General features: G+C 35.5%; 1 protein-coding gene and 1 long non-coding RNA gene across 3 annotated transcripts; one reads left to right on the top strand and one right to left on the bottom strand.

Annotated features, from left to right (window-relative positions):
- The first annotated feature begins 600 nt into the window (after positions 1-600).
- LOC108969894 lies at positions 601-1,707 on the top strand. Its single transcript, XR_001993437.1, has 3 exons — positions 601-749; positions 1,104-1,254; positions 1,334-1,707. It is a non-coding gene; the product is annotated as an uncharacterized LOC108969894 (long non-coding RNA).
- Positions 1,708-4,338: 2,631 nt separating this feature from the next.
- On the bottom strand, positions 4,339-12,713 carry LOC108969890 (calcium release-activated calcium channel protein 1). 2 transcript variants are annotated; one of them, XM_018934876.1, is made up of 3 exons: positions 11,703-12,713; positions 8,155-9,469; positions 4,339-5,667 (listed from the first exon to the last, which is right to left on the bottom strand). In XM_018934876.1, the coding sequence occupies exons 2-3, from the start codon at positions 9,151-9,153 to the stop codon at positions 5,125-5,127; spliced, it is 1,542 nt and encodes a 513-aa protein (XP_018790421.1). In that variant the 5' UTR covers positions 9,154-9,469; positions 11,703-12,713; the 3' UTR covers positions 4,339-5,124. The 2 variants fall into 2 exon arrangements, with proteins under 2 accessions (XP_018790421.1, XP_018790422.1); XM_018934877.1 differs by having other exon boundaries at positions 11,722-12,713.
- Positions 12,714-15,043: the final 2,330 nt, after the last annotated feature.

Genomic DNA, 15,043 nt, shown 5'->3' with positions numbered 1-15,043 from the left:
CCAGAGTTATTTTTTTAAAGCGCGGCCGAAGGCCGCCAACGCAGAATTCGTATATAAAGTGGTTATATTTGTTGGTTATCATTCACTCATATTGAAACAATATTTGAGTTTTCGTACTGTACTGTATACTTTACACTTTACACTTTTATTATATAATATTACTTATGCATATGTATATATAATATTATTATGTAATATTACTAATACATGTATATAATATTACTTATTTGCTTAATAAATTTCTTCTTTATAGTTTTTTATAGTTAATAGAGAAAAAAGAAACACTCGAAAGTACAAACACAGAAAACGCTGTGAAACGCTGAAAAATCTTTCAGACATAAATTTGATAAATAATTTTTAAGTGACTAAATATAGCAGAAAAATTACAAAATAAATGTGAAATGTGAGCTTATTTTAAAGCTTAGAGTGTATATTTAAATATACATAAAAAAAATTTGAAAAATATTAGTGAAACATAAAATAACATGTGTTCGCAGTGCAAATTTTTGAAATTTTAAACGTGAATATTTTAAAAAATRTTAGTAATTTTTATCTAATTTTTGGATATTCCTACTCTGGAAAAGCTCCCCTATCCGTACATACCCCATTTCTATGGAAATTCGGTTTTTTTACCCCTCCGCCAAAGTAATCGGAATCGTGCCGAAAAGAGTACTGAAGAAATTTGGGAGCCGGTTTGATTGTCCTTGATCCTACTAGTTGACACGGCGATTTTGGGGTTTGGTTACAAGGTTACAAAAATAATATATTTGAATATTTGGTTAAAGTAGAGTAGATTGCAATTCAGGTTTTCCACTTCCTGATTCCACAATCGTTGTAGGTTGAAAAATTATCAATACTAAAGATTCCATACAAGAATTGGTTTGATCAGTCAGTTTGTATTGCCGTAAATATTTCACCAAATAAAAAAGTTTAACATGAAAGCATGGTATTTTATTCAATTAGTTTGTAAAACTGCTATGTGCTAGAGTGGTCCGCTCTGAACTATTTGTTTGAATATTTTATCATTGTTTTAAAGAATAATTTTTGTTAAAATCGTTTAAAATACAAAATTTTTTTAAATCAATAACAATGTTTCCTTCCAGGTGTAATAAACTTCGTGGCAAATTTTCAGCGAAAAACCTGCTTCTAATAAAGGCCATTATCCACTTTATTTATTGCTTAAAACTTTTATTTCCCTCCTATAATCGAAAAACATCAAAAGTAGAATTTTGGACAATGGATGTATGTATGTATGTATGTATCTATAATCTTATTTATCAAGGTTTAGTAGAAAAAATGTTTAACTTTGATTAACTTTTCAACATCACGACAGCAGTTGAAAACCGAGCGAATTCATCTACTGCATACCACTCTTTTGTCAATGCAACTGGAACAAAGGCGGAAAAATTTACTTACATATGTATGTACATATATAAATATGTATATAATATGTAGGGTCAAGGACAAAAATCAGAACAGTAAATAATTTATAGTTCATTTCAAAAAGACATACCCAATCTCGAGTAGATATAAAAACAAATATTTGATGCAGCACCGTACTCCTTCATTGTATATTTTCGTCCCTCAGTCAAATATTTTCAAGACATTGAATTTCTTTTCATAAATTTAGCGTTTCTTACAATTTCTGCTGTGAAAATAAAAACCCCAAAACAAGTTAGGAAATAAAAAAAAAACTACAACAAAGCCAAGAATTCGAAAAATCCAGACATTTCTGATTGGAAATGATAAGAAAACATATATATGTACAGATGTATGTAAATTTATGTTCCAACTTCTTTGCATAACCTCACAAATTACACAAAAGATAAGTAAAAGCTCCATCGAGTAGCACAAAGGAGAACATACATAAGTACACAGATAAAACATTGTTCAAAAACGGTTTGGTGTACTACACGTACGCAAGTAGTTGTATATATATATAAACAATTAAAAATACATACATATGTATATGCTTGAACTCGTACGAACACAATAACTCGGGTAATGTATGTGAAGTGAGTGAAGGCAAATATGCCAATATATATACTTATGTTCGTGAAATGAAATGGTGGCTCAACGAAGCCAGTGGAAAACGAATAGAAACAAATAAACATTACAAACAGAAACAAAAACATAGAAAACACAACGAACGCAACGACACGTAATGATTGCGATGTTGGGGCACATACAAAGTCACACATACACACCATCATACATACGTAAATATTAAAAGTTTAGTAACAATAAAGTAAAGAAATAAAAATTTCAAAAAACAACGCTAAAACAACGAAGTATTTGAAATTCATATATTATTTCGTTTACTTTACTTACGCACGACCTCCACACATGTGCATTAATATTTGAAATCATATACAAATATTCGCACGCGAAATATAACCAAAGAACACGTGCCTGGGGATGGGGAAGGGACACAAGGTCTTCAATTACTTTGCGGTTTAGTAATTTATAAATATATAACGGTATTCCTTTTCTGACCAACACCACCACAGCAATAAACGGTAGTCCCTCATAACACTACAGGGAACCAGTTAGATAATTTATACCAGATTTCATCACTTAACACTACTACATCACAAAATCTCGACAAAAAATACAACCATTTTAATTTGTGCCATCATTTTTGGAACGAGATCAAATAGCTTTGAAATCACTGAAATTACTTCGTTCCTATTTGACTTAATTTTCTATTGCACTACATTGATTTTTCTTGTTGGAAATTTCGCTATACGCATTCACTGCCACTTTCTTCATTATCTATTACTTACAGTTTATTATTCATGTTAGATGGCATTTTGAAACGAAATGGTTGCAACTTATATTCACTTGAAAAAAAGTTGAAAATTGATTCGTTAGCTCTGTTAAGCTGTGTTTTAAAAACTGGTTTTGCGAAAGTAACGCACAAAACTTGTAGATTTTTAACCTTTTCTTGGCAAATGTCAAAAAAGACTGTCGGATTCTTCAGTGCAAAATTTTATATTTATATTCGTCCGTTCGTGAGAGACCAGTGCGCCCAAGTTGAGCGAAGAAGGTGTCATTAAAAAGAGTGTAGAGAAAAGAGAGAACGAAAAATTTGTTAAGTGATACCCATTATTAATAATATACGGTACATAGTTTTAGGCGCAAGAACTTGAACTGAGGGGGCGGGTGGCGGGGGTTTGTCAAATTAGCATTCCATGCAAGTGAAAATAATTAAATAGGTTACAAAAGCCATTTTCATAAAAATATAGATGCTCAGACTTCAAGAAATATTATTCAGTTCAATCAAATTCGAGAGTACAGTAATGATTCATTGTTGCCGATACATTTAATTTATTTGTATTTCGATTCGTCTTGTTTAGAGCCTCCTAGCTATAACTATAGCATACCTACCATGCACACTGAACGATCATATTGATCTTATTCTAAAACTTACCGATCCAAACGAGGTAGAATACCCGAAAGTACAGCCCTTGGCCGGATAACCGGTTTAACTCCGGCAACGTAGAACCGGCTGTTTTGGAAACTGAAATAACCCAGCGTGCAACGAGTCCTCGCATGACACTGGGCACCTCTTTGCATGTCCTGGTAATCCCACATATCTGACACCCCTCTCTCTACGGTCCAACCCCGTCGAAACTGCTCGTTATCTAATCCGTAACATCACATCGGAGTTTAGGTACCCGTTACAACAACAACGACGATCAAATTAAAGTTCTTGTATTGAAAACTTTTCCCTGAACGATCAATATAAAGTTCTTACATGGAAAACGCTTTTATTGAACAAGGTATCTTCACGAAATTTCGCATCTATTATTCTCCGAGGCAACGGTACAATCTCCGAAGAACCAATTGAACTGCCGTACAAACGGATCGATGTCGAAAGAAAGTTCTTGTATGGAACCTTAGGGTGTATAAAGTAATGCCGACAATCAAAATCTCGAAATTTAGAATCCCGACAGTCAAAATACCGACAAATCAAAACACCGACAAATCATGAAAATGTGGCATTGTTCGTTCGAGGCCCTGTGGCCTCTCTCCACGAACACGCTCAGGATCATAACTCCCCTTAGTCAGTAGAATTCTATTTCTGTGCTGCGTTAGAAATAAGGGCAGGCAAGATAAAATATTTTTCACATGTCGGCATTTTGGTTTGTCGATATTTTAATTTGTCGGCACTTTAAATTTCGGTATTTTAAGTGCATCCCGGAGCACTAGTAATCGTGAAGGGTATTAAAGCTTAGGTGCAAACGAATTTAATAACTTTTCATGTTTTTAGCTACCTTTATTTTATAAAAATATTTTTTTAATTTAGTTTCGCTGCCAAATGAATTATCATTGTTAATGTTTTTCAAGTTATATCTTTAATTACATATCCTTAAATCTATGTTAAAAGTATTTAATTTTAAAAATTAAGTAAATTAAGGTAGTTTGATGGATAAATGTGAAAGAATCATTTTAAGTTGATATGCAGTTGAATGAAGAAAATATGCGAATTCCACATGTTTGCACTGCATCTAAATGGCTTTGTTGGCGCTCCACATCGGCAACTGCCAATGACTCTTTCACAGCGTAAATCTACAATATTGCTGGTAAATAAAATTTAATTATAATTAAACTTTGCGTAGCTTGGCAACGTATTAATTTCGCAAGTGCACAAAGTATTTATTTAACAACGCTTACTTTAAGGCTTATATAAACACATTTCAATTATATAAATTTACATGTATTACGATAATATTAAAAATTAAGCGTTAAATGAAACAAGATATGCCAAAATGCATTTCATAATTGAAATTAAAACGCATTTACCAATATCACAATTGTATTTGAATTCTTTGAGAATTCAATTCAATTAGGTTTTCGTGTACATACAATAACAAATGACTAGCCTACATAAAAATATATAATATATACATAATGTATTTTGATTTGATATTTGTTAGTCATTAGCAATGTCTATATTCGTGTAAAAAGTAGCGTATAAAAACTTTATCGCCTAAATGTATGAGGTCGCATACAGATGTCTCTTCTCCAGTGTAAATATGCAAATAGTGTATTCCCGACAAATAACAAACTGTATTCCACCATAGCTACAAGGTTATGGACTTTCGTCAAGCATGGTGTTTAAACTATTTCACCACTGGCGCCATAATTCAAACCGTTATTACGATGCAGATGATGATGATGCGTATCGATGTGATCCTGTTCCATTTGCTCCTTCAATATCTCCAGCTCGCGTATACCCGAAACGGTAACCTCGTATTTATGTGTGACAAGCGAACGATAGAAATGTATCGCAAACGCTAGGAAGACTATCATTACCGGTATAAGTACGATGCATGCCGACCAAGCGGCTGGCTGACTTAAATCATAAAATTTCACCCAACAAAGTATAGCTATCTCGAGTAGGAAGAGTATCAGTCCGAGTAGCGTGGAGAAAGCCCACGCTGTTTCAATATACCAGTGTAGGCGTTCATGCGGTGATTCGTGTACCAACGAGATGCTGTGCAAATTACAAACTGTTTCGATATTTGGTAAAATACAAGTACTGATCATAAGCGCCAACATATGTACAGCCACAAGCAGCGTGGTACAGATGGCGAAGGCGACGAGCATACCGGCAGGCACTTTGGTGCTACTGTCCAATTGGACCTCAACCATTGCGACCTGCAAATATCAAGTATATTGAATATCTGATCTGTGTGTATATATATATATATATGTAAAACACTGTGAAGCAATGGCATTTTTATGTGTTAACAAATGAAATTGATTAATTGAATTTAATTGGCTGAAGCACGAAATCGATTACGTTGACCTGTTGACTTTAACTTTTACCTTTGTTTTATACGGAGTTATGTATTTTACATGTTTTTTTKTWTTWTKTTAAAAATATTTGAATTCTTCAGAGCAACAATAATATGGCTGATGATCTTGAGTACTATCAACGACGATACAATTATTAATTGTTGGTCTACTTGTATAAAAAAAACTGGATCGATATCTCAAAAACTGAAGAACTAATTTACGTATAGACAGACAGACAGTCATGGCTAAATCGACACATCTCGACCAAATTGATAAGTCATATGAATATTTTATAGGATCCCCGACCGTTCTTTCTGGATATTCCGAACTTTGTGCTGAATTTAAATTATATAACTGTACAAAAAACTGTACTATCCATACCTGGGGCTAATTCGTGGAGGTGGATACAATAAACGTTTATAGAAATACTATACACTTGTTTTGCAATCCTCGCCTATACACCTTATCAGTTTAACGCTGGGTATGCAAAGGGGGTTGTTAGAGTCATACAGGCATAACGAGTTTTTCAATAGGGCCGCTATAAAAGTAGACCCCACATTTTTTTCCCGCTCTTTTGACATTTCTCTTCAGTAAGGTTCTTTTTATCATGGAAATATATGCGATCCAGCCACGAGTAAAAATTATTAAAATCTACTCCTAAAATTCAGAGTCAGTAGCCTCAACTATAAAAGGCGCTACATCTAATTTATGGTTGTCATAATCGTTCTGTCAGATTAACAATTGAGCGCCTGGTGAAAAAATTTGAATCCACAGTCACAGTATAAAATGGTCCGTGCCAGTGAGACAATAGATGAAGGAGCCAAATCAGTCTCTCACATGTCGTTTTCAAGCGTTGGGCATCTCTGTGACGTCGTCGTTGGGTGAATTTTGCTTTCCAGATCAAATTGACGCAAGAGCTGAAGCTACTTGACCATCATAATCGTCGTATGTTAATGAATTGGGCTGAGGAACCACTTGAAACTGATCCGGATTTTTATCGAAAAATCATCTTCAATAAGTAAAATATGGGCTATTCGTCAAGTAGCAATTGAGTCACATTTGCTTCCCGAAAAAATTACAGTTTGGTACGGTTTATAGACCGGTAGCGTCATTGGACCGTGCTTCTTCCGTGATGATCAAGACCAGCACGTTACTATGATTGGGAATCGCTACCGCTCAATGATAACCGAACATGGACTATGTGCTTCCAACAGGATGTCGCCACAAGTCACAAAGCGAATGTCACAATCGATTTATTGAAAATCAAGTTTGGTGATATTTCCTATTTCCTGTAAGGCTACGTCAAGGCTATGGGCTATGCCAACAAGACAACGTAAATATCATAAAAAAAAAAAAATTGTAGCGCTATTATTGAAAACAGCATTATATTTAGTGTGTCGCGGTCGAGAAGGAAAATCGATTTGAAAAGTTCCCAGCAGAAACTGCTTGAAAAGGCGTTCTTTATGTTTCTTGACCGGAATCATGCGGTTTTTCGTCTGCGTTTCACTTTATCCAAGCAACCACTTGACAAATTTAATAATAAAAAATAAATCACAATTTGCATACACATGTATGTACAAACCTAACGGTTAACTCTGTCAAATTCAGTAATGTACACAGCAGAATAAATTGTATCAATCAGGTGTTCAGTTAGTCATTAGAAAGATTTGAATGTGGGAAGCACTTATGCACTTAGTAATTGCATAGATATTGAATGCTAACATTACTTTCTGACTGGCTGCACATGAAAAGGCCAAATTAATGGGCGATGCACTGCCAAAACTATGAATAACAAACGAACGTAAAAGCAATGCAAATGTGAGACAAATCGCAGTGTAATGTTTAACAAGTCGCATGAAATCGCAGCATGACCGAGTGGGAACCAGGTGGACGCGGCTCTACTACTTTGAGGGACAGGAAGTTGTTTCTATAAATTTAATTGAAAAGAATGCTGCGCCGGGTACAAGTGCAAAACAAAAAATGAACAACTAAGAAATTGTTGTTGCTGATTTTTTGGTTTTAATTTAGTTTTATAGATGAACGTGCGATAGCACGAAGCTTTCAATTTACGAAGGCAGAGGTTGGACGACAATTTTTGTGCTTGCTTAGTGTCTAAATGTACATATGTATGGCCCAGTATTGGGTACTAAAAATATCAAGCGACTTGGGAGAATTTATTATCTACACGGTAGGTTCAAGGTTTCTAATGCTTGTGACTTTATAGGAATGTGATAGACACACAGACTGCTGTTTGTATGTGCGTAAGCGGACAATTAAACATCATGAGAGCTAGAATCATAGATGAAAAAAGTACTACAGTTATTTGTAATTTCATTTCATACTTACCATGGCAAAACCGGAAAGTAATGCCGACGTCTTGCTAGACGCCTTTAGTTTGGCGCGACTCAGCTGCAGCTTACGCCAGGACAGATAGCTGGGCGAGTGTAGATCGTCTCCGGATTGCGACATGCTGCCGCTGGTTGTGCGTCGGGGCTGTAAACGAGAGAAAGGATAAAATCTGCGATACGATGACGCTAGCTGTGCTGCGGATTGTTGTTGTTGTGTTTGTGGTAACGGCGGTGGCGGCGGTGTTGGTGTCACGGTCGACGACGGCGGCAGCGAATTGAAACGATTACTCGACGCACTCGAATTTAAATTGAGATAACGCGCTGAGGTCGCGCTATAACTTTTTTGCGACACTGAACTAGGACTACCCGATTTTATGAGCGAATTTTGGAAACGCAGCGGACGACACGAATCACAGAGGCTGTAATCGTGCGGCAAATATGTTGAATAACCACCACCACTCAGGGCAGGTGGCACGCTGCCCGTTGTAGATGGTGGCGGCGATGAATGCGTGTGTCGTGTTAACGTTGGTGGCGGCAGTTGTGACGCAGGCGGCGGTGATGGCGAGGGTGTCGTACCGGAAAGCAAACGTATTCCAGTTATTACGTTGGTGTTTTGTTGCTTCTCAGCAGGCGTTGTGCCGCGATAACCGCTGGGCAATATTATCGGTGTTGCAGCCGAGGCAAATGTTAGTGGTACGAGTGTGTCGAGCGTACCGTTACACTCGTCCGTTGTGCTGTCTTGTGCGATCTGATGCAGCAGCAGGCTGCTGTGACTGAGTTTGGTGCGCTCATAACGCAAATTGGAATAGGTTTCGGTGTCGAGCAATAGCATTTGTTGCATTTGTTCGAGTTGCTGTTGTTGTCGCAGTTTTTTTGACATTTTTGTTGGCTTTTTCGCTGACGGCGCATGTTGTTGCTCGGACACATGTGTTAGTGGGTCCGCTTGGGTGGCGGCGGCGGCGACACCACCAAACAGATGCCGTATGGTGGCGAACATTTTTGTAGACACAAAATTGTTGTGAGCCCCAAAAACAACAGTTCTTCGTATGCGTAAACTTGTGTGTTTGTATTGGTTTATGTTCACGTTAGCTCTATATTCACAATGCTTGCAATTTTGCTGTGAGCTAAATTGTTTTTGCTTTTACTTGATTAATTAAGGGCACTGCGGCGCTAATCTGTATATGTTTTTAATTAAAGCATCATAAAATGCTATTTTGAAATACACTTATAATGTTTCTTGTGAGAGCACATAACGTATTATAGTGTGTATTTATGTTTGTGATTTTGTAGCTCGGCATTTTTCAAGAGTAACGCTGCAAATTTAATAGAGAGGTGATTCGAAAACTACTATTTCCTAACAAAATATTTTGAAAAAGTTAAAAAAAATTTAAAACACGCATTGATACTGAAAAACTGAGTAAAAGTTCTTGTTATAGTAAAACAAAGTTTATTTGGTTAACAATGGAATTGAAAAAATATTTAAGTACAGATTTCGAGCACCTCTTTGTAACAGAACCGGCCCAGCGGAGAGGGGTATGAGAGGCACACCCCACTGCTTTGGGTACTTTCTCCACTGCTAGTCTAAAGATTGCGGAGATAGAAAGGAAGACATCGGTTACTTTATATCGATGTAGAGAATTTATAAAGAAATGGTAGGGACTCTAAACTTCCAACATATTTTCATGGAGGGAGCTCTACGGCATCTACGATGGACTTCACCAACAATAGCACTTAACGGTATTTTAAATATAGAAAACGTGAACACGCGGGTGTATTGCTGCGAAGTGTGCTCTAAGGCTCAGAGAATCTGAGCATATGAAGGGGTCCGAGCAAGGATACGTCTTAATTATTTCATCTTTCAACTGCTTGGATCTTTGCGTTCCAGAGGAAACTCGTGGTGGTTTCTTCTCTATTTACATATCGATGAGAGATACATACATAAGTGAATGGGGATAAGTCTCGCTGCAGAAGAGGCAAAGTAAGCTTTAAGGCAAGGTTGGGGGGGGAATTTTCAATTAGCAGCTCTCCGCCAATCTTAGCGTTGTAAGCCATCAAGAAATCAATGTGTACGCACGACAAAAATATATAATATAAAATGATATCATAACAAAAATTAAATACCGAATTTTGAATGTTTTGACTTTGTGGTTTTCTTCCCGTATTGAGAATAGAATTGTCAAAAATTTAAAAAATGGTGCAAAGAAGTGTGATGATTTAAAACCAAATCACAAAACAACAGCAATTGTAAGAAAATGTGGACATAATAATCGAGCTGGCACTGTATATAACAAGCATCGCTCGTAAAAATATGTTTTACAATGAAAACAACTTTGTTATTTTTGTAGCGCAGAGATAAAGGTGCAAGTATAGAAATATGTAGGTGAAATAGTACTGGTGTCGAATATATTGTTTGAAACATTTTCTTAGAAGAACTATGGGTACACAACAATTATTTTGGTTACTTTTATAAACGATCAGAGCTATTTTCGTAGCAAATATATACATACATTGTGACACAAAAAGCACCCGAAAATTGTATTTAAATTCTCCGGGTAAATAGTATCTCAAAAAAATTTATTTTGCTAAGTTGGCGGGACTGTCTTTAATTACTATGCCAAATCTATCAACCAGTTTATTTAGAGCAGTTGCTTCAGTCGGTACACCTCAGTACTGCGTTCCGACTTTTTCAATGGATAAAAATATCGAAACAAAATTTGTATAAAATAACCAAAATTTCTTGTGCGGAATCGTTCCGAATGTTTGAAACGATTACGGTGATTCAGTTTTATCAAAAACACAAGCCTACCAGTACTACAAAACCTTCAAAGACGGTCGAGGGGTCGCCTAGAGAGGAGGGTCGCTCTGGGCGAATTTCGACCTCTTCAACTGATGAAAATACGAAAAAAGTGAAGGATATGGCGCTTGAAAATCGTCAGGCAAGTGTTAGAGAGATGGCAAAGAGCTCGACATCCCTCGCAAGTTCGTTCCCTTGATTTTGGTGGATATTTTGGGTATGAAACACGTTCTTGCACGACTCGTTACGATAAAGCTGATTTTTTTCAAAAATGTAATAGTGCCGTAAACAGGTCCCTTGGACATGATTGATCGTGCGATTTCCGCTCTCACATTCATGTAGAGCAATATAACTGCCATGGATGACATGGATGTACAGCTTGACATGCAAACAAGTCCACAACCACCATATTTACTAGATTTGACTCCGTGTGATTTTTGTTTTTTGTTCCCCAAAGTTCAGTCGATCGAAGAGATAAAACCAAATTCGCTGAAGAAGCTGAAGGGTATCCCAAAAAATTGCTTATGAAAAGTGTTTAAAGACTAGAAAACTTGTTGGCATAAGTGTATCACATCTGGTGGGGATTACTTTGAAGGCGACAAAATAAGTATTCATGAATAATTAAATATTTTGCGTTTTATTTACAACTTTCGGGTTCTTTTTTGTCACACTATATATGTATAAAAGTACACGCACGACATTAACAAATAAATATTCAAAATACTACTAAATTTTCAATTTGATTCTTTTACTTTTCTTTAACTTCCATACATTCAGTTATCTTTTACAATTGTAAATATTCCCGTTAAATTTTGTAGGAAATTAATTGTGGATGTATCGTATGTAGTATATTAGCAGCTTCTTCAAAAACCACTCTATTTAATTTGCAGAGTTTTGTAAAGTTTTCTTGACACCATTAACACCTTCGACACAAATCAACTTTGTTTTGTTAGCGTTAAACTTTCGCGTGCACAAACAATTATTTATTTTGCTAAATAACCGCCTTTAACGGCATACAAACAGATAAGTATGTAAGTATGTACATTTGTATACGAGTGGAAGCGCTTGCTTATGCGTATGTAACAATAGAATTGAGCTCTTTGTAGTTTGTAATCACTCTGAAAATCCATAGTTCTCAAATAACTGTCAAATCAAGCAAAATCCTTCGTCATTTTTTTCAATTTTTCACATAAAACGACACGTTATAGGCGATAACGTAAGGTCTAATTAAAAACTTGTCAATGTGGGCAGTGGCTAATCCGCGGCAGTGTCTCGACAATGACGAGTCATTTCAATCAATAGACTGTGGTGAGAGAACAAACGTACTCTCCGACATATGCATGCACAAACATGCAGGGTGTTTAATACTCAAAGCGACGCTCAACACAATTGGTATTGTAATTTATTAAAAATTATAACTTTTCCGTTTCATAGGCGAGCATATTGATAAAGATTATAGAGCTGGGGAGTGGAGCTTCTGAATAAGTCCATCTACATTGAGCTTGGCTTAATATTTTGTATGTATGCCGCCGGCAGCAGGAGAACTTAACGTCAGTTCGTTAACGCAAAGTGCTGACTTCGGTTTTTTTATTTGTACATATGTATTTTTTCAATAAAATTCCAAGAATTATGTTTGTATGTATGTTAATTTATATTTAGCACATAATTTTGGCGCTTATTTCACATGCGAGTTTGTCAATATTAATTGAAATAATGTTTAGCATTAATTAACAGGCTGTTCACTTGCTGTTTAATTGATTTTTGCGAAAAATAAAGGGCGCTGGAAATTTTTTTGGCAATATTTAGCAATAAAATTGCAACAAAAAATATTATATTGCTTATTTGCAAATAAATTTTAATTATTATTTGTTTTGTTTTGATTTTTTTAGTTCGACAGGCGCACGTTGTGCAGTGTTGCCGGCTTGCTAACACACAAACGAATAGTTTGTTTGGCTGGTGAGTAAGGTGGCTGGCGCAGTTGTGGGCGTGAAATTGCTAAAATTATTCGCATAAACGATGCATAAACACAAAATACCGCTATGACAGGCGCTGTCTAAGCATTTTTGATGCAATTCAATTTTATTTTGCACAAATATATTTATTTAATGTCATTGCATTTATTTATAAACATATACATATTTTATTTTGTATTATTTAAATTTTTTTTTTGCTTTAAACTTTGTTTTTGATTTTTTGGCTTAATGCTTTTTCTTACTTATTTTAATTTTTATTTTTTAATTTTTTTTTCCAACTTTTCATTTATCTATTTCATATTAGAATACGTGTTAGCGGCGTTTTCGCGAGATCACCGAATTTCTCGAAAACGCTTGTGCTCTACGACAACACGCTGCAGGCAAACGTTAACAACTGAATGAGTTGTGAATGCGCTGATATGGCGGCTATGATGTGAAAAGCAGAGTATTAAAAGTCAATTGAATAACACAACAACGGTGGTCCGTGCTCCCAAAGTAGTAGCAATAGCCAGTCAACAACAACAACAACAAAAACAATATAAAATATTTGTAATGCTATAAATTCAAATTAAACCCCTACATCGGCTATTGAAAACATACATACTTACATACATACATACATACAAAGCATAGTATTGTATCTACGGGTACGTGTGCTCATGGGGTAAGAAGCGAAAAATCGATCGTTTGACGGTTAATTGAAAATTGGAAGTTCAAATGTGACAAAGTTTCAGGGCAAAAACAAAAATGTAATGCTAATTTGTATTTGTACACAAGTAATCGTAATTGGCAATGGCAGCGGATTGTGTTGGTAGCACGTGAGCGCGCAATGAAAGAGCACAAAAAGCGCTAACGGTAAAGTAAATGTAACAACACAAAAACGAGCAACGACTTGAGAGCAAATATCTGATAAAATCAAACGTTTGAAATTGGCTATTTTGCATACTCGATTGATAGGTGAGAAATTGCAAACAAAAAAGGTAAAATACAACAACAACATCAATGTTGCTGTAAATGATCGTTTGGTGAATCGCACCGAATCACACGGCTATTTCGTTGGTGGTCACGTATGTTTTGGGTTTGTAAAAGCACTTCTATAGATCTAGTATATATGGGTGGCAAAATTTACAAATTCGTCAAACAAATACTGTATGCGTGGGAGGAATGTACCGTAATATCGATAAGAGAAATGAGAGAAACTAGTACTGAGAGTACTGTATCCGATGTCAGTTAAGAACCCCTTATTTGTGATTTTGAGAATAACGAATATTCTTCGAGTACATACATATGTATATGTACATATATGTTTGTATGTAGTTATATAGTCTTGATATACTTATTTGAAAATATTCTTCCGGTAAATATTAGCGTATTTGAACTGGCACACTTCAAATACATATAAATAAAAACTCTTTAAATCGGAACAAATTGTTCAAGTTTCCACTTACAAAATACGTGAACCCCGAATTTTTCGAAATGATTATTAAATTTGTAAAATTAAATAATTTTTTGATTTATTGAAAAAAAATGCTTCTTTACGTTTTTTCTGACTTAAAGTGCGGTTAAGGGTCATCTTCTCTTCTACTTAGAACTAAATGCTAAATTTTAGTTATTAACTACTGGTGCTTCCAAAAAAAATTATCTCTACGAAAAGAGCAAAATGGATCTCAATTAACGTTACGATGTGCCGTCGTAATTTCAACCTATCTATTTATTATAATCAATAAGAATTAAGGTTTATCAATATTGATTCATAAATTTTCATAGCTACTACGCATTGTAATAAGTTTATCTCAAAAGGTTTCAGATTGTCATAATAGCATTTATAGTGTCTTTATTTGGTTTTATTAACACGCGTAAATAAAACAAAAAGATTCTAAAATTCGCTTGCACTACGACTAGAATTCCCTTCATAAATAAAAAAAAGGTCGGTTGGTTTGTATGGCAAAATGGTAGACCGATCTAAAAAATTTAATCGGAGGTTATATCATCTCAAGAAGCTCATTTACGACTAGGCTCCATAATAAGGGGATAATACTCCACTCTGTCGGCAACTTCTTTTCGTGCTGAAACGAATCTTAGTATCGCCGTCAGTGGTCTCAGCTATTATAGTGTGCAAC

The sequence above is a fragment of the Bactrocera latifrons genome, unplaced genomic scaffold (genome assembly GCF_001853355.1).
Source record: "Bactrocera latifrons isolate USDA-ARS-PBARC rearing strain unplaced genomic scaffold, ASM185335v1 scaffold_27, whole genome shotgun sequence".
Taxonomy (NCBI): Eukaryota; Metazoa; Arthropoda; class Insecta; order Diptera; family Tephritidae; genus Bactrocera; species Bactrocera latifrons.
This window is presented reverse-complemented; position numbering and strand designations above follow the sequence as displayed.

Coding starts and splice junctions, on each gene's coding strand:
- LOC108969890 (XM_018934876.1), bottom strand. CDS start 9,153: ATGTTCGCCACCATACGGCATCTGTTTGGTGGTGTCGCCGCCGCCGCC. Junction 5,668..8,154: donor TACTTTCCGGTTTTGCCATG/GTAAGTATGAAA, acceptor TGATATTTGCAG/GTCGCAATGGTTGAGGTCCA.